Source organism: Hemibagrus wyckioides, linkage group LG11 (genome assembly GCF_019097595.1).
Source record: "Hemibagrus wyckioides isolate EC202008001 linkage group LG11, SWU_Hwy_1.0, whole genome shotgun sequence".
In the NCBI taxonomy this organism is placed as follows: domain Eukaryota; kingdom Metazoa; phylum Chordata; class Actinopteri; order Siluriformes; family Bagridae; genus Hemibagrus; species Hemibagrus wyckioides.
The window spans coordinates 9,544,562-9,571,501 of NC_080720.1; the positions used below are offsets into that span (position 1 = coordinate 9,544,562).

At 38.1% G+C, this 26,940-nt stretch overlaps 1 protein-coding gene across 1 annotated transcript; it reads left to right on the top strand.

Moving 5' to 3' along the window:
- Window positions 1-8,906: 8,906 nt before the first annotated feature.
- On the top strand, window positions 8,907-26,549 carry LOC131361565 (sodium- and chloride-dependent GABA transporter 2-like). The gene is made up of 15 exons (XM_058402797.1): window positions 8,907-9,261; window positions 13,865-14,064; window positions 15,068-15,202; window positions 16,628-16,768; window positions 18,585-18,669; window positions 18,761-18,893; window positions 19,006-19,140; window positions 19,385-19,488; window positions 21,067-21,191; window positions 21,286-21,398; window positions 21,496-21,633; window positions 21,848-21,950; window positions 24,034-24,134; window positions 24,669-24,839; window positions 25,543-26,549. Exons 2-15 carry the CDS (start codon window positions 13,869-13,871, stop codon window positions 25,582-25,584), a joined length of 1,722 nt encoding a protein of 573 aa, XP_058258780.1. The 5' UTR covers window positions 8,907-9,261; window positions 13,865-13,868; the 3' UTR covers window positions 25,585-26,549.
- The last annotated feature ends 391 nt before the right edge of the window (window positions 26,550-26,940 follow it).

The following is a 26,940-nucleotide window of genomic DNA, read 5'->3' on the forward strand; positions in this document are numbered from 1 at the left end:
GTCAAGACATGGCTGATGTGAAACTGTGAAGGAATTTTTGATACCTTGAAACGTGTTACTATGGCGACGATTTACGAGTATGACAATGACATCACAGAGCTTGTGGATGTTAGAGACCTTGCACTCCCCCACCTTCCATTTGAGGATGCCCTACAGATGCTCAATAGGGTTTAGGTCTGGAGACATGCTTGGCCAGTCCATCACCTTTACCCTCAGCTTCTTTAGCAAGGCAGTGGTCGTCTCGGAGGTGTGTTTGGGGTCGTTATCATGTTGAAATACTGCCCTCCGCAACAATCTCCGAAGGGAGGGGATCATGCTCTGCTTCAGTATGTCACAGTACATGTTGGCATTCATGGTTCCCTCAATGAACTGCAGCTCCCCAGTGCCAGCAGCACTCATGCAGGCCCAGACCATGACACTCCCACCACAATGCTTGACTGTAGGCAAGACACACTTGTCTTTGTACTCCTCACCAGGTTGCCGCCACACACGCTTGACGCCATCTGAACCAAATAAGTTTATCTTGGTCTCATCGGACCACAGGACATGGTTCCAGCATGCAGACTGTTCTGAGTGGAACCTGTCTTGTAAAAACGCTGTATGGTCTTGCCCACCGTGCTGCAGCTCAGTTTCAGGGTCTTGGCAATCTTCTTATAGCCTAGGCCATCTTTATGTAGAGCAACAATTCTTTTTTTCAGATCCTCAGAGAGTTCTTTGCCATGAGGTGCCATGTTGAACTTCCAGTGACCAGTATGAGAGAGTGTGAGAGCGATAACACCAAATTTAACACACCTGCTCCCCATTCACACCTGAGACCTTGTAACACTAACGAGTCACATGACACCGGGGAGGGTAAATGGCTAATTGGGCCCAATTTGGACATTTCCACTTAGGGGTGTACTCACTTTTGTTGCCAATGGTTTAGACATTAATGGCTGTGTTGAGTTATTTTGAGGGGACAGCAAATTTACACTGTTATACAGGCTGTACACTCACTACTTTACATTGTAGCAGAGTGTCATTTCTTCAGTGTTGTCACATGAAAAGATATAATAAAATATTTACAAAAATGTGAGGGATGTACTCACTTTTGTGGGATACTGTATATATAAACTGATATAGAAATATAGTTTAGAGGGTGAGTCATTGTCCCTTTTGACATCACTGGACATTGCTATGATCTGTTTCATTACACCCAAACTGTCACTTTTGTCCTTGTATAGTTCAGAGGGAGAGGCAGTTTTCTTTTTGCCATCAGTGTACATTGCTGTGATCACTTTCATTACACCGAAATTGTCACTCTTGTCCTTTTTGTATTTCCCGTTTAAATGCATGTACCCACTGTGCCCACTTTGTCTGGTGTGCCTGGGTGGCGCCGTTGCTTGGGCCAGATTATATATTTTAAATTAGTCACTTAATATCCCAGGGAACATAGTTCAACATTTGTGAAAACACTAATCAGAAGTTGCTGATTAAATCATTATGTCTGGGCATGGCCTAAATGCCTATCCATGCATGGGATTAACTACTCATGCAGAGTGCAGTAGGGAACAAAAAAAGGGACAAAACAGTAGGGAACAAAAACAGTAGGGAACAAAAAAGGGACAAAATAGCAAAAAAGAAATCCTAACTATATTATTTAGGTTCATTTTGTTTTTTATTCACCTTGTATCACCAAAACAGCTCTGTCCCAGATATGGACTCTGATTTGCTGTTGTATATAGCACCAGGATGTGCCAACACAACCTTTAAGTTGCAATGTGAGGCCTCCATGGACCAGACCTGTACATCCAGTATGTCCCAAAGATTCATGAACACCACACCAACTTCAATAACTTACAATAGACATGTTTGCAGTAATTAATTAACAACATCCTGAAGAATTATCTTAATTAAAAATGTTTCAGTAGTTTGACCATTGCAAGATGTTTACTTTCACAGCAGCCCAAGAAAATTTACAAAAACACCACAGGAGGGGACCCTTCTCTAAATTGTAATCACTTCCACAGTGGTCTCAGTATCTTCCTATACAGAACTATATAAAGCACGTGGTCACATTCACTCGCAGTGCTAATAGATGTTTATCAATGTGAGCATTTGAGTACTGTTCAACTGCAGATGGTGAGGAGAACAGTAGTCCAACTAGCTGTTTTCCAGGAAGCAAAAGTCCAACTGATCTGAAATCTGGTGTGATCTGCTAATCTACATCTGAATACTTCTGGCTAATCATCACTGAGTTATTAAAAAAAAAAAGTGGTCACCCTCAGCCACACAACTTGTATTGAGCTATCATCACAAAACATGTTCAAGTATGGTCTCTTTATTGTTCTTTGTGTCTTGGCAAGGACTGGACATTGGGCAAGAAGTGGCCTCTATTTGTAAAGAGTGCGTTTGTAAACAGGCTCTGTCTGTCTTTTGGCAGCTGGTGAAGTCTAAATTAGCTGGATTTTTCAGCATGGTTTGTATGCGTTAGTTGGGTCTTTTAATCAGACAAATACATGTGCTTAAATATATTCTATATAGTATTTTTCCACAAGGGGCTATGAAATGTGTCATTCAGTTGTTGCACAAGATACGTTAGCAGAAACCGACTAACAGGCAATAGATTACTATCAGAACTTCAACCAACTGACCACCAGATGTCACTAGTGTGCACTGTGTTGAAAAGCTCTGAGTAATGTTTTCAGAACAGTTCAGAGCAAATTGTCCCATAAAGCTTGATTTAGCTTTTAGTGACCATAAAAAGACTCGGACTTGTCACTGGTAAAATGTAAAAGCAATGTGCAAACAATATGGTTTTGAAAGATCTAGATTGGACAAATGAGCTACATGTTTTTACTGGTTTGATGTGGAATCCCCAGCCTCAGCACAAAACTAGGCTATTTACAAGAATGGTCTGAGTAGACACTACCTTCTGGGGAGGTTATGATAATGTCTGCAGTCCTATACACAAATGTTATATGTAAGAAGTAAGATCAGGGCAGCTGATCGAAATGCTTCATCAGAAAGAGTGGATACATATTGGGAGTGCAACCAGATTTGCTTGAGGACAACTGAGAGAAGAATGCTGCTGAAAATTCTCAGCATAATGGACACCATCAACACCCCACTCTCATACTGAATCACAGTACTCAGTCACAACAGAACTAGAGAGGAACACTGAATGCCACAGATCTTTTCTGCCACAACAGAGAGGTTGAGACTGATGCAATTGCAAATTAAGCTGATTAATGGCCAAGGTAGACAGATCCAAAAACAAGTTCAAAGTCAAAACTACAGGCAAGGGATCAGGCAACTGGTATATAGTAATTGGCATATAAAACAGAATAGTGTTCAAAGAACAAAAGGTGTGTATGATTAAAACTCATAAAACTATGAACATGTCTGTTGAGAGTTGTGCTGGAACTGTAGTATGTAGCAGCCATGTTTGTATGATGCAATGTGTTCTGGGAAGTTGAGTTCTGGGAGGGAGTGAACCTGACACCAGGTTGTTGTTGTTGTTGATCTTTCAGCTGCTCCCTGTTCAGGGTTGCCACAGCAGATCATTTGATCCAACCTGACACCAGGGTAATGCTGGAAAATTCTGCCTTGGTTAAATTAATGGTTACGTGTTCTAGTTCTAGTACTTTTAAACTACTTTACACACAATTGATTTTCTTACTGTTCTTACAGTTGATACTAGCTACAGTTAGGTTTTCTATTGGAAGCATATTATGCATGTACAATAATATTATTTTTTTTTTATTTTTATTTAACATTGCATTATTCTGATTTATGATACACAAGCATAAACATATTACTGATTCATGGATGCATTCTTTTCAATCCCATATTTTTCTTAGTACACCATGCAATGTAAAATAATATACAATGTAAATAAAATACAGTGTATTTTAAAAAGTCTTTTTGTGATGTAAAAAGTTTGTGTGATGTTAAAAAGTAAACCGATCTCAAATTTGATTCTGTTTCTAGGTTATTTCTGAAGATTGTCTCAAGATGTTTTTCCTCACCACAGTCACCTCTGACTTGCTCATTAAGCATACATTTCAATTTAAAATCGATCATTTATATCCTGAATTTATATATTCCTGTAAGGCAGATTTGTGACAATGTCCATTGTTAAAGCACTATACAAATAAAATTTAATTGAATTGAATTGAAGCCATGGCCCTCAAAGCATGTATGACATCAGGAGAGGGATACAAAGAATTTCCAAAACAGCACATGACTATACCTGCACTGAATCATGATGATGGCAGCATCATGTTAAGGGACTGCTTCTCTTTAACTGGAACTGGGACTCTATTCAAGGTAGGGGGAATCATGGATAGCTGCTGTAGCAATGCTCAAAGAGTTTACGAAGAATGTTTGGCATCTCATTGTCAAAATGTGTCAACCAGGAGAGGGGTACAAAATAATTTCCAAAACATTAGATGGTCTTAGGTCTTAGTCTGTGCCAAAGAAAACCATAAGGAGATGGTCACAAGAGGCAGAAGAGGATTTGCAGGTTTGAGACCACAGACTAGAAACCAGCTAGGTGAAATCATTAACAACATGGCTGATGTATAACAGACTACATCAATTTCTGCATATAGTGCACAAACACTATAATTCTAGTAAGGAGGGGGCATTGTTTTCCTAATAAGAAACTTTAGATAACCAACACCCACCCAGACAACAGCCATTTCCAGAGAACTCACATCTCTACCCTCCCTAATTACGGACTCACCAAACGTCCAACTTAAGGGGACTCACAACTTCGACACCTCCAGCCAAACATTCACTTATCTGTCACTACCAGCCAGTTGAAGAGATAGCTGGACAAGCTGAAACTTGTGAAAGCTGAAAGTCCTGATGGAATTAATCCCAGAGTACTGCAGGTAGCAGCAACCAGATGTGTGGGATCACTCAGCACCTCCTGAGTCTTCAAAAGAAAAAGGTTCCATGGCTATTGAAAACATCCTGTTGGCAGAAGGGCCACTCCCATCTGGACTACATGACAGTGAGAATCAGCATCCAGCCTCTCCTCAAGTCAAGTCAATTAAGAAACTTTTATTGTCATTTCAACCATATATAACTGATGCAGTACACAGTGAAATGAACCAACTTTTCTCCAGGACCATGGTGCTAGATAACACAACACAGAGCTAAGGACTGAAAAGTCTCTTGCCTTCTCTGAAAGTCAAATATCATCCATTTCTTAACCAGTCCCAGATGGTTTTTGTATTAGTCATTCCACATTAGAGTCATATGCATCATAAATTACAAATTTATATCAAACAAAACCTACAGAAGTCATGTAGACAAGTTACGACTGCTGCTAAGTCAAATTTGACCATTTTTTAGGACACAATGAAAGCGAAAATTGCTGATTGACATGTATCACCTACCTAGCATTACAAATTTAAGTACTATTTTGGAGGCAAGATAGACAACCCTCTCCCTTTCTCATGCCCTCTTTCTCTGTCTCACGTCCTTTCCCTGGGAAAACACCTAACACGTTTTACTATATCAAGTTCTGAAAAATACAAGCTTCCCTGAACTAACATGATTCTCTATTGCACATGACCAAACGACAAGGAAGTTAAAAAAAATTGAAACTCAACTAAGACATTGCAATAATGAGTGTCTAAATACAACTGTTACTTGATTTCATTTGCATTTAATTTAGTATGTAATAAATTTCATACAAATGATAATAACAACCACTTTAAAAATTGTCTATCTTTATACCAGCCTTTATTAGTTCATTATCTAGTAGATGTTCCATGTTTAATAACATATATATTTTAATATCAAACAACAAACAACATGGAAATATTATCAAATAATAGCAAGGTAATGATGAAATAACATTATCACATCAGCTGAATATATCACACCAAAATGCATATTAGATCTAGATTCTGTTCAGTTCATTAATTTTCCCATATATCTTATGCCAATCGGAGCATATTAATTTATCAGAACATTTGAACTGATAGAGACATTGATTATTTTGAGAATTGAATTTTATATTGCATGTTACATGGGGAAAGGAGTGAAAAAAGGTATGCTATAGACAAGAAGGTTAAGATTTCAACTCCCAAAACCACAAAACTGCCATGTTTGGGTTCTTGAGCTGCTCAGTTGCATCTTTATAAGTCAGTTTGGGTAAATGCAAATAACTTATGAACTACAGTAGAGTGCCTTGCATTCCTTATATTCCACTGGAAATGGATTTAATTTGGATATCATGCCAGGAATCTACACAAAAGAGCACACTATTAAAATAAATATTAAAATGAAGGGGGAGTCAATATAGTTTTAAAAAAAAATGTCATTGCATAATTCTGGGCAGCAGAAATTGTTGCAAGTGCAGATACAGACATTATCGAAAGCAGGCTGACAAATCCAAATACTTTTTATTATCATTTTCACCAGTACACTGCAAAATGTTCCTCCAAGACCAAGGTGCTACATAAAACATGGGCTCCAGAGTTTTTAAGAGATCATAGCTAAACAAACACCCCGAAGAACAATGAGGTATCAAATCAAGAAAAATATCTCAAACATGTCAAAGAGCACCATTAAATCCATTATTACAACTGTAATGAATATCACACATTGTTGCCATAAATTAATTTAACTGACAATTTAAAATAGGACTGTAGAAGCATAATAAAATATCCTACATCACTACTGCTGTTCTTTTACTTCTCTTTAAAACTTCCAAATAATGAGGCATTTTTAAATCAAGACTAATAAATGTATTGGCAATATATTATACTCTTATTTAATGTATTTATTATTTACATTTATATAACTTATAGTCCAAATGTATTTGCATGGAAGGACAAAATGTGCAAGACGAATCAGGCTAGCCTTGAGCCAGTAAGATTATATCTAACGTCTATCATTGTTTCATCAGAGATTTCTACATCCCATCACACTGTGATTCTCAGAAGTGCACCATATAAGCTCTGTGGGTCACAGCTGCCGGTGAGGTGTTCACATATCTCAAACATGCATTTATCCATGACTATATCCAATGTTAGCCAGACCTGAGCAACCACTTAAGGCCATTCTGTCACAATGGCAAGGATGTCTAACTCTATCCCTAGGAGAGGGTTACAAAAAATGTTCAAGACACTGAATATACGGTGGAACACTGTAAAGACACTCAACAAGTGGAGAAAATAAGGCACAACAATGACATTACTAAGAACAAGACATCCCCCTAACTTGATAACAAGACCAGGAGAAAACTGGTCAAGGAGGCTGCCAAGAGGCCTACAGCAACATTGAAAGAGTCGCAGTAATTTCTGGCAAATACTGGTTGCTCCCTACATGTGACAACTATCTTTTGAATTCTTTACGTCTGGGCTATTAGGGAGGAATGCAAGACGGAAGTCTTTTTTTAAGAAAAAAAGACCATCCAAGCCCGGCTAAAGTTCGAAAAAAAATAACTCCAATCTTCCAAAACCATGTGGAATGCTGTGTTATGGTCTGATGAAACCAAACTTTTTTGGCCATAATTCAAGAAAGTATTAGTTTAGGGGTGTGTACACATATGAATGTAGGTTATTGTGTATATTTTTATTTTTCATTTTTCACAAATTGCAATTTGTCAGGAATAAAGAAGTTACTTTCCAGTGAGGCTGATGTGGAAATGATTGTATATTGTAGCTATAACATAGACATAACATATAACATAGACACTTCGTGGTTTGTACAGAACGGTGACAGTGGAGACTCCTTCCAGAAATGTTCAATAAATATCTCATAGCAGAAACCTCCACAATATTAACAATTATATACGATTATAATGATTACATATTAATAGGACATTTTGTACACTAATGTGCTTTTCATTGCACATACAGTTGCACACTGTAAATGATGCCTTTTAAGAGCAAAATATTAACAGCAAGCTATTCTTCAGTCTTACAGGAGTTCAGTTCAGTTCGTAAGATGTGATCTTCTATTGATTTGTAATGGTCTTACAATCTTAACATTTGTTGTGGGGATATTTCAAGTATAGTTGTTTGTAGGACGTGTCATATTGCTTTTCTCCTCACCTAGGAATGGGAATTTTGCTTGTTATGTATATGAGCCAAAAGGTTTATTGAAGTGTGCATTAATGAGATTATTTAAAGGCCTGTAGGCTACAGTATAAAGATGATCACTTGCAACATATGTGCTAATATTAGCAACACATTTACGTGCCAGGCAGATGGTAACATTTTTTTTAAGTTTTCTCCCATCAGGTTTCTCACTTAAGATAAGAATAGATGGAAAGAGTAAACTGGATGCGTCACTCATAAAAAAGTGTGTCTGCCAAATGTCATAAATGTAAAAATAAATGTGCCTAAGGGGCTTCCTCCAAGTACTTCAGTTACACCCCCAGTCTAAAGCCAGCCTGTTTTGGTTTTGCATGTTGCCTTTTGACTCTTGGGTTATTGTGTAATAACACAATACCCAATACCACAAGAACTGTGTAGCTAAGATGTTGCGTATATCAAGTGCACACACAAATAGAAAAGGGAAGATATCTTAAAGGTATCTTAAAGGAAGATGTTTTGTTCCAGCTTGCTTAAAATCTTGATCTAACATCTGTCAAAACAGGCTAAAAAATCAATCTTGTAGGTCATCCCCCCCCCCCCCCGTTACGTTACATTTTTAACCTTCCACTTTATTTGCTTCATTTGATTAATTAATGTTTTTAATTGGTTTGATGTTTTGTTACTTTTTTCAAAAAATTATTTTGAATGGTCTGATCAATATGCAATGGTTATGTCAGTGAATGCACCATAAAACCTAACCTTCTAGTTGACCCTTTTGGCGTTCCATAGTCACAGGTCCGCTTTACATACCCTACTTCCTATAATTTGCATCGGTATCTGGAAGGGTACCTTCGGGACACACATTTAATTCTGCATATGATATCTGAACATCCTTATGAAACAGTTTAATTGGAACTGTTTAATATCTTTTATAATAGCTCAATAAACGGAACCTAAGGAACTCAGTGGCTAACGGCGGGAGCCTGAGAATAAGCCCCGCCTCAGCCAAGCGCAAATACATCTTCAAATAGATGCACGTGTTTTGCCGCTGTCGCAAACTTGATTATGGAGTAGTTCGAGTACAGAGCAGAAAAGAGACACGGTCGGATAACGCGAATACACCGGGGACATCTAGCTGTTATTTCAAGCTTTTTTATGCCCAGCCAAACTTGACCAACAGTGGCTTCCTAGACTTCTGAACGACTGCCTCCATCAGGTAGCAGTATATGCTTTCGCTTTATCTCGTTCCTCACCACTTGTTCTGGTAGTTGTAAATATGTAGCCTAGGTTTAGGAGACATTTGTTTTCGCACCGCGTCACTTAAGGAAGTGGATTGTAGCCTATTGTAGTGTGTGCCCCTGCGCTCATAATATCTAGGCTAAAGGGCACGGGGAAGGCACAGTGACTCATTGTTTCTTCTTGGCTTTTATAGTGCCTCTGTCAAACCTACACTGATACACATTAGATTACACATTATCCAAATAGCGCGCTGTTAAGAGTCACGTAGGTGCCTTTTAGATTGATAAACATTCACCTCCCTCTAAGGGAAAAAAAAATATCAGTTAAGTTGACATTGGGGTCCGGACAGTTGCACGACCTTGCAGGAATTGTACAGCGGCATGCGAATGTGTCACATTAGATAACAAGTAAACTATGAAGTCGTCATAGTTCTGTCTGAATATGGAGTGCTATAACGATATAATGATAGCATGACAAGTGATAACGAAAATGCGTCATGTAATGATTATTTAACCTTACCTAACGCAGTTAGGCATTCATTTCCTCTCTATAATCATCAAACAGTTTCTATAGAAAATGGTTTCTTTGAGTGGAATATAAGCGCATTTGATGTTGTATAACGTTCACGAATTAAACAAGTGGAGCTTTACGATTTTTATGCAGTTTCTAGATGGCGTGACAAGCTTTTGTTGTTGTTGTTGTTATTATAATTATTATTAGTAGTAGGTCTTTTTTTTTTTAAATAAAAAAGGTGGGGGCTGGTGAGAGAACCATTGTTTAACAAACACCGATCAACCATGACATTAAAACTAATTACAGGTGACGAGATAAGCATTTATAGTCTTGTTAGAGTGGCATCTGTCAAGGGGTTGTGTATATATATTAGGCAGCAAATGATCAGTCACCTCGGAAAGTTGATGTTCTAGAGGCAGAACATTCAGATCTAGATTTTGACAAAGGCCAAATTATGTCCAAGTAAGGACACCAGGTGAACTAGTGAAATTGTCCATCTGAACCAGTCCCACAGAAGAGCTACTATAGCACAAATTGCTGAAAAGGTTAATGCTGGTTATGATGTAAAGGTATCAGAACACCCAGTATTACTTATGCATCTTGCTACTTTTAGGATTGCATAAGTACAGACCACTCAGATTGTCCATGCTCATGTTAAACATTGTTGTTCCCAGGGTTGTGGATCTTTTTTTTTATTTTTTTTATTTATATTTTTTTTAAAAACACCACCTTGCCAGAAGTGCATTAACAACTGTCTATTCATACATTCATGGAGAGGGTAGTTTTAAATGCTGTCATGCCAGTGCCAGAATGAAAAGCAATCAAATGCGACTAAAAATACTTGCAGCTCATAGCAGGGTTATATTATCAAATTTCTTAAACACGCAAGGGTTGGTGTTTTTCATTGAAACCCTAGTATGTTTCCCTCTAGTGCAGTGCCTTTGGGAAGGTGAGAACATAGCAATCAGTCATGGGTGTGGATCACAACCGGCAGTTCCACTGCATTAAGCAATGCAACACTAAGAATCAGCCCACCTGCAGGATGTTAACCAAACTTGCCATGTATTTTGGCATGTACAGAGCATTTTGCAGCAGTGCAGAAATGTGATGTGTTCTCTTTCTTTTTTTTTTGGCTGGGGGGTATATGCATAGGTATTTAATGTTGGGTTTTTTTGTGCATGTTAAATGTATGATTTTTGTGTACTATATGCTTAAAGTTAGATCTAGAGTTGTGTAATTTAAATTGTTGTATTGGTATTGTTAGTCACTAATAGTTTTAGCCCCCTCCTTAAGGTTTGAATTGTGGGTCGGGTTACTAATATTGAATGTTATCTGATATAAGATTTATAGGAATAGGAAGTATCAAATCTAGTACTTTTCTTATTCTGTGACCAGTCCTCAATCATACTTAAATCTTGACCTCACTCTTGGCTAGGCTGCTGACATGTGCCTCAAACTCATCTCTGTCATCACCTCTTACAGTCACAGGCCCTTTCATCCACAAAGCAGAGGCTGCATTTCCAGTAACCTCATCTACCTTCCTCTGTTGTTGCAGCCTCAAACAGTGGTGGTAGGTGGGCTCTGGAATTGCCAGTCTGCTTTAAGGAAAGCTGATTTCATTTTTCTTGCACTAACTAAGACCTGGATATCTCCACTGGGGTTTGCTATGGTGGGTGCTCTATCCTCTGCTTATGGTTTCTCTCACACACCCAAAAAAACAGGCAGGGGTGGTGGTATAGTTCTGCTGTTGTCACAAAGATGGTGTTTCACACCTCTCCCCATATCTCATCTAACAAACTCTTCTTTTGAATTCCATGCAGTTACAGTTAACTCTCGAAACAAACTTCTCAATATTGTCATATACTGCCCTACTGGTCTGCTAGGAGACTTGGATAAACTTCTCTGACCGCACCCCTCTGACAGTCCTTGGCAATTTCAAACTTTCTTCCAACAAGCACCAGTCCTCTTGCCTACTGCCTCCTCCGAATTCATTCTGCTTGACATTCAGCAACTGCCCTCCCACGCACAACTGAAGAAATGCCATCAATCTGGTCTTCATCTGTCCTTCTCCAGCTACAGACATGAATGCAACCCCACTTCACATCTCTGAGTATCACCTATCCAATCACAGAGAACTAATATCAGCAGAGAGAAATTAACACAGAACTAGTCTCTTATGTGCTCTCCTGTCCAGATTATCCTAGGAAGTGACTTCAGCTTAGACTGCCTTCTACAAGGAAAAGCTTGAAGTTTCTACACAAGATCTTCCTAAGCTCCACAACACCATCTATTCACTACTCAACCCCTTTGGCTCCCCCTGCTCTGGCTTCCCGGACTGCTACTTTTATGAGAGACTGAAGAGTATCAGCATCTTCTTGATGCAGACTCTCCACTGGTGTCCCAAAAGGCTCAGTTCTTGGTCCTCTTCTGTTCTACCTCTATACTCATCCTCATGGCAAAATTATATCCTAACATTGATTCTCATACCACTGCTATGCTGTCATCTTCATCTGCTAGCTCACCTTCTCCTTCCCTCCCTCAGGCACCACTATTTCTACTCAGATTTCAGCATGGATGGCAGCTTATCAGCTAAAGCTAAAACCATCAAAACCAAACAGCTGGTCATCCCAGGTGATTCATCCATGTCAGGATCTTGTGATCTCCCTGGAAACCACAATTGATAATTTGACCTCTGCAAATGATCCAAAATGCAACTGCATGACTTGTTTTCGACCTTCCTAAGTTCTCGCACACCACCCAATTGCTGCACTTCTTCCACTGGCTTCTGGCAGCTGCTGGCATCTGATTTAAAACACAGATGCTTGTATACAAAGCCCAAAATGGACCAACACCCTCTTACCTCAAAGCTCTTACCACTCCCTGAACTGCATCCTGATCCCTTAGATCTTCTAGCACTGCTTAACTAGTCCCACCATCTCTCAGGGTACAAGTTAGTAATGCATCAGGACACTGCACTGTTCTACAGAGTCTTGATAGTCTTCATAGAGAACTACTATGAAGACTGGACCCTTTTCACCATCAAGGTGAAAGTTCATTCAGGTGGTGGAATGAAATTCCCATCAGAAAAGCCAAGTCACTGGCTGTCTTCAAAAGATCTTTTATTAAATACCTCACAAAAGAGTTTTAGACTGATGGTATTTGTAGTGTGTGACCTAGTGAACCAGTATTGATGTATCGATCGTGTCTTCTAAGCACTTTTGTACATCGCCCTGGATAAGCACGTCTGCCAAATGCCAATGCAAATGATGATAGAGAGGGAAAATTACAAATTGGTCTGGTGATCTTAAATAAGTAAATAGTTAAGGCAGATTATGTGTAATAGTCTTTTCAGGTCTATGCTGGTTAGAGGGATGCAAGTAGTAATGTTTTTTTGGGGTTTTTTTTGCAAAGTTACAAACAGTTTAAATGGGGTTAAAATATTGTGCGGCTGTAAACCAAGAAAATTATCTAGACCATTGGATATTTGTATCAGTAGAACATGTAAGGCCTAACAGAGATTACACATTGTCAAGGTTTTGTTTGAAATGAGATCTGTGAGTACAGTCTTTTTTAAAACAGAAATCTGTTAAGACATAATATACAGTTTGACCATGAATGAATTATTAACAAATTGCAGTGGGTGCTGAAGTTCAAAAAGAAGCCATCTATTTAACGCAATATAACGGCAAAGGTCTGTTGTATGGTCTCCTTTCAAAAAAAGCATTTATTAAAAATACTTACATGTAGTGTCAAAGATTTTTCTTAGAACACTTAAGAAAAAGTCTGATGAATGCTTACTTATTTAAAGCTGTTCAGAGGACAGTGTAGGGAGTTGTTTATAAAAAAATATTCATGGTTTAATTAGTATCATTAACTGAAGCCTTAAGACATCCCTCAAGTTAATATTAACTTTTGAGGAGTTTTAACATTGGTGTAGATAACTCAACAGCTAAAAGGTTTCACTCTACCTAAGAAGCATGAAATAATTGCAACCTGAAAGTGTTTTTTTATTTATATGCTTGTGTAGCCATAACAATGGAGAAATCTAACATTTTACCTTCTTTCAGTGATATGACGATGAACTATGATCCAGAGATGCGGTTAAAATTATCTTGTCCAGAATCAGGAAGAGTTCATTTAAAGGGCAAAACTAAAGAGAGAGGCCAATGGTCAAATAAAGTTGAATTTCTCCTGGCTGTTGCTGGACAAATTATCGGTCTAGGAAATGTGTGGAGGTTCCCATACCTGTGCTACAAGAATGGAGGAGGTAAGTAGAACTTCTGTCTTTAGCACTTGAAAAAGTGTCACCCTTAAAATATTTGATCCACATGATTCATGTATAAATTTTCAGTCTGGCTTTCGGGCCCATAAAAGAGGCATCCTTAGTAAAAGGTTCTAAATGATGTATGTGTGAACTATCTTTGCCAAGACACCAGTGCTGCTGCTATTAAATCTCAGTGCTGCATTTGACATCATAAATCACAGAATAATCTTAGACCATGAGTGTAAATCTAATCTACATAACATTGCACGTAGTCCAATTTCACGTGGCACACTACACTACTACTTCTGCTACTACTACTGCTACACTGAAAAAAATGATTCATTGAATTTACCCAATTTTCTTAAGTTAAGTGGTTGCAATCAATTTATTTTAGCTACATTTAAATGAATAAATTGAGTTCAAAGTCAGTGAACTAAATTTATTTATTTAAATGTAGCTAAAATAAATTGATTGCAACCACTTAACTTAAGAAAACTGGGTAAATTCAATGAATCATTTTTTTCAGTGTGCTAAAATTTGCATTTACATTTACATTGTTGTAATTATGACCCATCCTCTTGGCTCTGCAATGTCTAAAGTAGTATATTTTTCAGTTTGGTGAATCCTCCAGCCACACCAAAAGCAGCATTGTTTCCTTTTTAGTTTCCTTTGGCTGGTTTGGTAGGCTAAATCATGCTATTCACCGAGACCAAATCCACTTACAATAAATTCTTCAGCCATACTCTCAGATCTACTTGAAGAATTATTAGGGACCAGTCTATTAGCAGTGCCAAAAGCTGGATCCATCTTCCAGATGATCTTACTCACCACCCAGTTCTCTTCTGTTATACAGGAGCTTCAACCAAATTCAACCAGCTTCAAACTAGCACTTATCTTATATTTTTTCTCCATATCCTCTTTTATTTTGCTTTTAGTTATGTAAAGCACATTGAAATGCCTTTGTGTATGACCTTGCCTTGCCTAAATTTGTGACTTTGTTCTTCAGGAGTGTTTTTCATTCCATATTTGGTCTTCCTGTTTGCCTGTGGCATTCCACTGTTCCTCATGGAGATATCACTGGGTCAATACACTAGTCAAGGTAGCATCACCTGCTGGAGGAAAATTTGCCCCCTGTTTGAAGGTGAGCCTCTATGCTTTAAAAAAAAAAGAAAGAAATTGCGCCTAAATATCTGGTCTAAAATGTACTTAATGTTTTTTTCCTTCAATATGGGATTAATGGGCACTTACTTCAAGGCCCCCATAAATCTGTAGATTTAAAACAAATATTTACAACAAAGTTTGTTTAGTTCTTATTAAGGCATCTGCACTACCTTAACCGCTGCTAATCTGTACATCATTTCATTTTTATTCCATTTCATTTTTTACATTTCACTACACATGTTCTTTTTCTTTCTCTGGGCTAAGTGTCCTGTTTTTGTGTTGTCTTTTTGTACCTACTGGTTTTGCATTGTATTGTCTTTGCACTGTTTGCACCTAGTTGCACACTTTGCACTTTATGTGGCTAGGACTGTTTTTTCGTATTTGATCTTTATGTTGTATGTTTATGTAGCACCAGGTCCTGGAGAAACGTTGTTTCATCTCACTATGTACTGCGTCAGCTATATGTGGTTGAAATGACAATAAAGCTTCTTGAATCTTGAATCTTGAATCTGCAGTGATCACGGTTCTCTAAGCAGAATACTGTAAGTTTAGTGGATAGAATATACAATCTAAATGTGAACTTTGTTTTAAGAGGAAGTATATGTGAGTACCTTTTGTGTATACTATTAAGTGATCAAATTGAAATCTGAAATATTTTAGTTCTTATTAAGTTTATTGATTACTGTATCTCAATTTGTACATTCTCGTGACCTACATTCCTTGGCCCCTTTGTTACTTAAGCATAGAAAATCCACAAAAACCTGCAATGAGTGAAACTCAGTGGCCATTTTCAGTACACTCAACATATATATCAGGGAAACCTATCTACAAAGGATTACAATCTGGCTACAGGGTTTTTATTCAAACGATGCTTGAGCCACACCTGACTGTACTTGTTGGTCTTGGTCTTTAGAGCAGGTGTGGCTCTGATTTTGTCAGGATGATAGCCTGCAGCCACATTGTAGATAAGACTGAATTTTAGAATTGCAACATATAAATGTACCAAACGGGGACTCTAGGATAATAATAATCCGAACAACACTGATGTACCTGACTGCTGTGCCTGTCTCATGGCAGTAGCATACACCTTGTCAGTGTCACTGCTATAAATAAAATTGTGGTCGTTCCCTTTGATAAATGGGTTAGAGGAGGGCAAATTGTGCATAGAAAAACTGGAAAAATTGATTAGTGAAATGTTTTATGAACTTCCCATGCTAAGATAGATGTATATAACCAATGCAATACCTACAAAACCTATATGCTAAGAATTCTAAAAATAAATGTTTTGTGGATTGTTGTATTTTTTATCCCTGCAAAAATAAACAAATTTTCTGGTGACATAAATATAAGTGGGATGGTGGAAAAAATGTATGATTATGCTTCCTTTTTTTATTGCTTTTTGTAGGATTAGGCTATGGAACTCAGGTGGTTGTGTTGTACTCCAGCATCTACTACATCATCATTTTGGCCTGGGCATTCTTCTATCTTTTTTCTTCCTTTAGTGCTGAGGTACCATGGGCTACCTGCAGCAATACCTGGAATACTGGTATTTTATATTATTACCCTAAACCACTCATGATTACTGTTATATTGTGTGATCACATATCACTATATTATCAGAACTAATAAAATAGACACTGGAACTGTAGACTGGTCATGACTTTTGAATTGGTCATCATTATCTTCTTATTTCACTGCAAATTTGTCAGTATAACAATGTTTGTTCCCCTAATATTAGTTAGTTGCCAGCCATGATTAAATACAAATAGCCTAATATTTCTACAATCATTGTATAAAGTGTTGTATCTGCTGAGCTGCAGGAGAAGTGACTGAGGTCACAAAAAGATTTATTTTATTTAATTTAGTGTGCTAAGTACACTATATTACCAAAAGTATTCGCTCACCCATCCAAATAATCAGAATCAGGTGTTCCAATCACTTCCATGGCCACAGGTGTATAAAATCAAGCACCTAGGCATGCAGACTGTTTTTACAAACATTTGTGAAAGAATGGGTCGCTCTCAGGAGCTCAGTGAATTCCAGCGTGGAACTGTGATAGGATGCCACCTGTGCAACAAATCCAGTCGTGAAATTTCCTCGCTCCTAAATATTCCACAGTCAACTGTCAGCTGTATTATAAGAACGTGGAAGTGTTTGGGAACGACAGCAACTCAGCCACGAAGTGGTAGGCCACGTAAACTGACGGAGCGGGGTCAGCGGATGCTGAGGCACATAGTGCGAAGAGGTCGCCAACTTTCTGCAGAGTCAATCGCTACAGACCTCCAAACTTCATGTGGCCTTCAGATTAGCTCAAGAACAGTGTGCAGAGAGCTTCATGGAATGGGTTTCCATAGCCGAGCAGCCAATGCAAAGCATCGGATGCAGTGGTGTAAAGCACGCCACCACTGGACTCTAGAGCAGTGGAGACGCGTTCTCTGGAGTGACAAATCGCGCTTCTCCATCTGGCAATCTGATGGACGAGTCTGGGTTTGGCGGTTGCCAGGAGAACGGTACTTGTCTGACTGCATTGTGCCAAGTGTAATGTTTGGTGGAGGGGGGATTATTGTGTGGGGTTGTTCTTCAGGAGCTGGGCTTGGCCCCTTAGTTCCAGTGAAAGGAACTCTGCATGCTTCAGCATACCAAGACATTCTGGACAATTCCATGCTCCCAACTTTGTGGGAACAGTTTGGAGCTGGCCCCTTCCTCTTCCAACATGACTGTGCACCAGTGCACAAAGCAAGGTCCATAAAGACATGGATGACAGAGTCTGGTGTGGATGAACTTGACTGGCCTGCACAGAGTCCTGACCTCAACCCGATAGAACACCTTTGGGATGAATTAGAGCAGAAACTGTGAGCCAGTCCTTCTCGTCCAACATCAGTGTGTGACCTCACAAATGCGCTTCTGGAAGAATGGTCAAAAATTCCCATAAACACACTCCTAAACCTTGTGGACAGCCTTCCCAGAAGAGTTGAAGCTGTTATAGCTGCAAAGGGTGGACCGACGTCATATTGAACCCTATGGATTAGGAATGGGATGTCACTTAAGTTCATATGCGAGTCAAGGCAGGTGAGCGAATACTTTTGGCAATATAGTGTATATCATGAGTTAGAATGCATATTAAATTATAGTACGGTGCTAGAAATTACAACCCACCATAAATTATGCATATAAACAAGCTCTACTGGAATCTAATTCCTATTTTTAATAATTTAATAATTTGTTTTCCAAAATTATAGTATTTTAGTAATTATATAGTATTGCCCCTTAAATGTCATCCCATAGTTTTTTACAATGTGGTACATGTGCTGTATTAGGAAAAAAAGTTATGAATGTTTAGCCACGTCTTTTCTCCTCAACAGAAACATGCATTGAATTTGACAAAATGGAGCATATAAACTCGAGTATACCAGAGAATGCAACTTCACCTGTGCTAGAGTTTTGGGAGTGAGTGTTTTTAAACTGCAGTTCAAATAAATCTATTGTATCATTGCATGTATCATAAGGTAATTGCCAAAATATGGTTCGTGTTTTTCAGGAGGAGAGTGCTAAATCTCACAGGTAGTGTGTATGAGCTGGGCAGTGTGAGGTGGGAGCTAGCCCTGTGTCTCCTCTTGGCTTGGATCATCTGCTACTTCTGTGTGTGGAAGGGAGTAAAATCAACAGGCAAGGTGAGACCTTCATTACACCTATTCAGAAAAGTCATTATGGGTTAAGTAATTTTTAAATCTGTGGCATATTCTTTTACTTAGTTTGACTAAGAGTTATCTCTTACTTTCTCAGGTGGTCTATTTTACTGCTACCTTTCCTTATGTAATACTGGCAGTGCTGTTGGTACGTGGACTTACACTGCCTGGGGCTGTTAATGGCATAATTTTTTATCTCTATCCAGACCCTACACGCCTTGCAGACCCACAGGTATGAGGAGATGCTAATATAAAATACACTGGAAAGGGAGAAACATAAAAATTCCCTCTCTTGCTATTAAGAAGCAAATAGCATATTTTTTAAAAAGCTGGTTTTTCTGTATGAATAAGAAGGTTATAGTCTCCAAATGTACATAAAATTCAACATTCATTGAATCATTAAAGAGTTTGCAGCTGTTGCTTTGTCAATTGGTCAGTGAGTACTGAAAGCTTTTTCTTTCTTTCATGGTATGTAGGTGTGGATGGATGCTGGAACGCAGATATTTTACTCCTACGCACTCTGCATTGGGTGCCTCACTGCACTGGGCAGCTACAACAAGTACAATAATAACTGCTACAAGTGAGTAAACTGAACATACACTACTCACAAAAAGTTAAGGATATTTGGCTTTTGGGTGAAATTTATGGAAAATGTAAAAAGTTCACACTACAGTGATATTATATCGTGAAAGTAGGGCATTTAAGTAGAAGCATGCAATGGTGATTTCCTCATCTCAAACAATTTATTGAAAGAAAAGCCAAAACAGTGGTGGGTTTACCACAACAAAAAATGTCAATGTCTCAATAATTTGTCATGTGCCCTCGACCATCAATTACAGCTTGACAACGACGTCTCATGCTGTTCACGAGTCGACTTATTGGCTGCTGAGGCATGGCATTCCACTCTTCTTGAAGGGCGGCCCTCAGGTCATTGAGGTTCTGGGGTGCAGGGTTACGAGCCTCTACATGGCGACTCAGCTGATCCCACAGGTTTTCTATGGGATTCAGGTCTGGAGAAAGTACAGGCCACTCCATTTGAGGTACCCCAGCCTCCGGAAGCCGTTCCCTAATGATGCAACCTCGATGAGCTGGAGCATTGTCGTCCATGAAGATGAAATTAGGCCTGTGTTGTTCATGCAGGGACACAATGACTGGATTAATGATGTTATTCAGGTAGTATTGGCTTGTCACTGTACCATTCACAAGATGTAGGGCAGTTCTGTATTGAGTAGACACACCTGCCCAGACTGTAACACCACCACAACAGTGGCTGATGCATAGCACTCTCCTTGACGTCTCCAACTTCGTTGGTGGCCATCATTTCTGCTCAGTGTGAATCGACTTTCATCAGAGAACAGCACTGAGGCCCACTGGTCCCTCGTCCAGCGTAAATGCTCCCTGGCCCGACGCCTGTGCCTGGTGGTGTGGTCAGGTACCCTTGCAGGTCATCTAGCATGTCTGACATGACACTTGCCGTGGTGCCTCTCACCTCCCTTAAATGTGCCTGGAGTTGAGTGGCATTCATTATCTGGTTCCGCAGGGCACTGTTCACAATGAAGCGGTCATCAACGTGGGATGTGGTCAAAGGACGTCCACTTCTATGCCTTTCTGTGACTTTTCCACTCTCTCTGTATCTCTGTTGCAACCTGCTGATGAAACTCTGTGACACTCTAAGCTCAGTGGCCACTTCCCTCTGAGAACATCCTGTTTGAAGCCTCGCAATGGTGAGGTACTGTTGATCAACTGTTAGGTGTTGTCTTGGTCTCATGATGTCAAAATGTGAACAGCATGATGAAGAGGACTGTTTAAATACCAATTCTAATTGAACAAGAAAATTTATTGGTCGATTCATGGATCAAACTCCAGTTGTGAATTTTGCCGTTAAGCACTTTGTTAGAGAACAGCAAGTTATGCAAAAAGTACTGAAACACTGAACAGTTGGACATGTGCATTCAAAAGTGTAGAGAAGGTCAAATTAAGTTCACCTGTAAAGGTTATAGTGCATTTTAGGTGCATCCTGAAATTTCACCCGAAAGCTGAATATCCTTAACTTTTTGTGAGTAGTGTATATTTACTAGCATATAGTAACTGATTATGTGTATATATACTAGTATCAGGAACTAGTATATACACATAAAATATGTGTGTATCTTTGCAGGGACTGTGTTTATCTGTGCCTGTTGAACAGTGGGACCAGTTTTGTAGCTGGCTTTGCAATTTTCTCTGTGCTGGGCTTCATGGCTTATGAGCAGCAGACAGACATCTCAAAAGTGGCAGAGTCAGGTAACTGAATATCTAACCTATATGCTAAGTTACAACCAGTACACACATCCAGGACAACCCTCAAAAATCCTTAAAATCTTGTTTGCTTACCCAGGTCCAGGGTTGGCCTTCATTGCATACCCCAGGGCAGTTGCAATGATGCCTATTCCACAACTATGGGCCATTTGTTTCTTTCTTATGATTATTCTGCTAGGACTGGACAGTGAGGTGAGTGCAAAATCAATTTAAAGCAGGTTTTAACCTCGGTTCATCTGAGTGTAAATTCACAGAAGAACTTTTGGTCTGTCAACACTCCTCTTTACAGTTTGTGTGTTTGGAGGCATTGACGACTGCTGTAACTGACATGTACCCCTCATTCTTCCTCTTTGGACATCGCCGCAAAGGATTCCTGCTCATCGTTTGTGTGGGGTGTTTCCTGTGTGGCCTGGTTATGGTAACAGAGGTGGTTATGCATTCCTGCCCTAGGCTGAGAAGTCATTCTGAAATTACTTCAACACTTTTTCAAAGACAACTGTAGATTTATTATAAAACCATCAGTATTATTTTAACAGTCAATGTAAATAGTCAAATAATAACTAGTCAAAAGTATTTTTAAATAAAGCATATTCCTTGGTCTTTATTCCTTTTACACATGCTGACTCTGTTTCATCCACTAGGGTGGCCTGTATATTTTCCAGCTGTTTGACTACTATAGCTGCAGTGGGATGACACTTCTGTTATTCGCCATTCTGCAGTCGGTGTGTATAGGCTGGGTATATGGTGAGTACTCCACATTTCCAGCTTTAGTTATGGACACATTTGTGAAAAGGATCATTGTAAGAAGTATTGCAAAGACTTCTACACTACATGCAAATGCTTGGAATAAACTCAACTAAAGTGTCTAGCACAAGTCTTGGCTAGATATAACACAGCTACTTACATATGCATATGTATTTATTTGACCTTTGCTGATCTCGTGATGCCACACAGCAAGCCAAAACACAGCAAGACAAAATGAGGTGTGGCAAAAATATGAAGTTCAGTTGAAATGGCGTTTACGGTTATGTATTAAACATGCTTTGGCATGAATGTTGATGCTGGACAAGCTGCTTTGAGTATTTCTATAACTGCTGATCTCCTGGGATTTTCATGCACAACAATCTCTATAGTTTGATAGGGGTTGGGAACCAACCCATACCAATCATTTCTTGAATGTCACAGCCTATTTGAATATTGTTGGTGTCCATGTGCATCCCTTCTGGGCCACAATTTACAATCCTCGAATGGTTACTAACAGCATGATAATGCACAAAGCAAAGGTCATTTCAAACTGGTTGTATGAACATGACAATGAGTCCAATGGTCTTCCCAGTTACCAGATCTGAATCCAGTAGAACACCTTTGGGATGTGGTAGAATGGTAGATTTACAGCATGAAAGTGCCCCTTAAAATCTGCAGGATTTTTGTGATGCAAGCATTTCAACATGGGCCATAATCTCAACATCTTGTGGAACCCATTCCATGTAGTGTTTCTAATGAAGTACTCAGTGACTATGGTCTGTTAGTTTAACTAGTAGCTAGCTTAACTTTTAAGAAAAAGGTCACCATTCAATTAAGGTACAACTAGCGTGAACAGAGTTTAAAACCACTTTGTCTACTTTTTTTGTTATATAAAAGAGTGTAAGAGTCTTAAATTATACAATCATACATCCACACAAACTGAATCACACTGCAACCAGAACCTCATCTGGTTGTCAAACAGCATTCCAGTTCATCATGAAATGTCCAAACAGGTTCACCGCAAAGTTGGAGAAACAAAGCTTGTAGCAATGAATAACAAGCAATTAAAAGCATTCCTCATCAACAGCCTTTGCATATTTAGGCATAGTACCCCAGGTATTCACAAAATCCAAGGTTTGTCATACCAGACTGTCAAGTGTTCTTCCCAGAGGCATTTGTTTCAGTTGCATACATTCAGTGTATACTGTAGTGCTAAACTCCTGTTGAAAAACAGGATTGCTAAAAGGGTATTCTTTGTGACACTGCATCGCTGCTTTTTATTTTTACTTTTTTATATTTGGATTCTTTGTTATTTATCTAAAAATGTATTACAAAATATAGACTGTAGGTCATAACTACCTGTACACAGGTGAAGCACTGGATCATATCTAACATTTTTATCCTTATATTTCAAAATTGTTTACAATTGGTTAGCATTATTTTTTCATTTACTAATCTAACAGTGATTTTCCCTGTATGTCATTTTAGTATGGTAAAAAGATTTTGTGGGATGTGTAGGCCTGGCTGAGGCTAACGAAAGAAGCAGTTTCAATGAAGCAATGTCTGAAAACATTTGGACTTGTTATGTGTATGTTGTATACAGCAGGGATTCTCTTTTACAGCAGGGAACTTTTTCCAGAGTGAAATAATTTCCAAGGATTTTATACAAAGTACAAGTTTGATCTTAGAAAAAAGGCAGATGTGTGTCCTCATGTTATCTGCATATTATTTTATTTAAGCCATTGGAACTTTTTATTCCTTACCTTTCCAGTCAATGTATATCACAATAGCATAATTGAAAATTGTTTTACATTAACCCCTTTCATTTCATATAACCTGTCATAGGATTATTATTATGAATACTAGCTGATCTGACTAGTAATCTTATCCAATATTATTTGATTAAAAAAATAAAGCAGTACAGTTACGGTCCCCGGTTAGGGATATACACCTCAGACTCCACACTCAGAACCAGAGAACCAGGTCCTACCATACGGTGGGGTGTATATATTCTGTTTGTGACTTGCTTAAGTTTTGATGAACATGAAAAATAAGTTTTAAAAGTACTGCTTATTTCTCGTAGGTGCTGATCGTCTTTATGATAATATTGAAGACATGATTGGCTATAAGCCACTGTTTTTAATTAAGTATTGTTGGAAGTACCTCACCCCTCTGTTCTGCATAGTAAGTATCTCTAACAAAATGTAAATTCTTACTTTTTATAAGTAATTTTGTAATTCTGATATGAAAATGATGACAATCTTCTGAAAGTTACAGGACTCGTTAGTGGATCCAAACCTATTCACTGTAGTAAACTGCTCTGATAGTTTTACAGTCCTTGCATAATGTGTTTTATTTACTACATGTGTGTTTAGTGTTATTTGTAAAACTGTATGCATAAAATGTATCTTGCACTCTTTGGGTTGCCCTTAAACCCTTCAGATTAGATCCCTACAACAAAGTATCCCTACGAGGAAGGTTCATCTTTCCCCAGTTTATGTTTTTTGGTCGCTCACTGAAATACAAAACACACATTGCAATATTCCTGCACAGGTGTAGCTCCTTACCACTTACTTTTCCCCGCTTCACCCTCCATTCACTGCCACTCAACCACACCCTCACCACCACAAACTATTTTTGGATCCATTAATAATTTACTGAACCCCTGAAGAACCATTTTTCCACAGTTTTTTTTTACATGCATCTTTTTCTTTTTAGGGAACATTTGTCTTCTCTCTGATCAAATTCACTCCTCTGAAGTTTAACAATGTTATTGAGTACCCCTGGTGGGGTTATGCTATTGGCTGGTGGTTCACACTCTCTTCAACTCTGTTGGTTCCTCTTTGGATGATCTATGTGCTGCTCACTTCCAGTGGTACCCTGAGACAGGTATGTACCAGACAGATTGCTGCATAACTTAATAATAATATAATATAATGTATTATAGAATGGATATGAAAAGTTCTACACAGACATGTTGAAACTGGTATGTTTTTGTTATTAAATGAAACCAAGATAAATTATGTCACAATGCTTTCCAATGCACAATGATGTGAGATTACAGCATATAAAAATTAAGTGAAAAAGAATCAGAAACAAGGTATAATATCCTAGTTGCGTAAGTTTGCTCACTCCTTAACTAATTAATACTGCCAGGATTTTGCAATCACAGAAATTAATGCAAAATTGAGCAAACTTTGCAAAATGCAGAAGAGACCCAAAGCCCTTCTCGATTTTCACTTTTGATTCATGTGTGTCGAACATTAGTACAGCTTTTTGTTTCATAAATTTTGGAGGGTGTTCTATCTAATTAAATGGGTTTTTTATTATTATTATTATTATTATTATTATTATTATTATTATTATTATTATTATTATTATTATTATTATTATTATTCAGAGGAAGAATTATTCACTCCGTTACCACAGTTGTTTTATTTTAAGTTCTGAGGATTTATTTAGTTAAATTCTAATTTCAACTCCAATATATTATGGTAGACACTAAATTAACAATAATTTTGTGAGGTTATACAATACCTTGCCTGGTTCTATTGAAATGTTGTAACCTATTGTAACTTTTAAACTTCTTTAGAGACTACGTGTTCTCTGTACCCCAGCAAGTGACCTTAAGTAAACACTATGCAACTGGAAGCTATGGAGAACTTCTTGCCCTTTCTTAAAGGCAAGGACATCCCTGGAGCACAAAGGGAAATAGTTAAGTCAGTCATAAAAATTTGAAAAATGCACTTTTATATTGGCCTTTGGCCTCTCCTCAACTGGAAATGCTGTGAAGTAGGTGTATATACGCACATTTTAATAATTGTAACTATCAGTCTGTAAAAAAGGAACGTAACTTGTAGACAAATCCCTGTTTGTAAATGAGTTGTTAGACATGCATGTGCATGTCGTAAGAAGAATGCATCAGAAGGAGAACATCATTATATGCGTAGAAGTGGTTTACATTCGCAACTATTCATATTGGAGAAGTGCCTAAAAATGTTTTGAGGTTTTTTTGTTTGTTTGTTTGTTTGGTTGGTTGGTTTTTTTGCTTCAGTCATTATAAAATTATCACTGTAGTCATTCCTTTGGCAAAAATTCAAAGTCATATTGTTCATTTAATAAAAGTGTTGTGCAGTACATAAAAACAGTGAAAAGGTTGTACACTGTAAACTGTGCAACTGCATTTTTCTGTGCATACATATTGCCGTGGCATCTCTTCTTGATAGCATTGATTTGCTTTTTGTTTCTATTTGAATAGTGCTATGTGAACTTATTACAATAACATCTTTTATTACTGACTTGAAAAAAAGTGCCTTGCAATGTAATGGCAGACTCTGCCTTCTTGAATTAGAACTGCACTCCAGGTCTAAATGTAAAGTAGCATGTGAAATACTCAGTAAGGTTTCTTGTTAATATATGATGACTATAGATGTTACTTTAGTTAAATAGGTTTTCGTAAATGCTCTTTAATTTAAGAACAATTTTTTAATGTTTTCTAAGTTAACAAGCTAGCGGATTTAGCATTATCCTTCATGAAATTTTTTTTTTTCCTTTTAAGACGTGATGCCCAAATATAAATAAATATTTATAATTACAAAACCTGCTTTATATATTTACAAATAGTTATTTACAATTACAAATCTAATGTTCCTATAATAAAACCTCTGCTCTGTAACTGTTCAGAGCCCCTCAATCATCTCTTCAGTGACAGAAAAGCATATAGCAATATTATTGAGATTCAAAGTGCCTTTTCTAGTCTATTTGGTTCTTCTTGATTTCCCACTCTGCTTTGTTCAGAGAATCTGTATAACCAGATCGCACAAAAGCAGAATGTCTTCGGTAATGAATCAACCATTCCAGACAGTGATTTCACAAAAGAATTCTAGCCATATTTGGTCTTTTTGGTGCTTGCTAATCTTTATGGAGAATGTTTCTCTCACATAAAGATTCATATTTAACTTCGTGTTACCTCATTATTGTACCTCATTGG

What these genes read in the sequence shown, in the direction of transcription:
- LOC131361565 (XM_058402797.1), top strand. Translation starts at nt 13,869, where the DNA reads ATGACGATGAACTATGATCCAGAGATGCGGTTAAAATTATCTTGTCCA. An exon ending in AATTTGCCCCCTGTTTGAAG is followed by an intron (nt 15,203 to 16,627) that starts GTGAGCCTCTAT and finishes TGCTTTTTGTAG; the next exon opens with GATTAGGCTATGGAACTCAG. An exon ending in CACGCCTTGCAGACCCACAG is followed by an intron (nt 19,141 to 19,384) that starts GTATGAGGAGAT and finishes CATGGTATGTAG; the next exon opens with GTGTGGATGGATGCTGGAAC.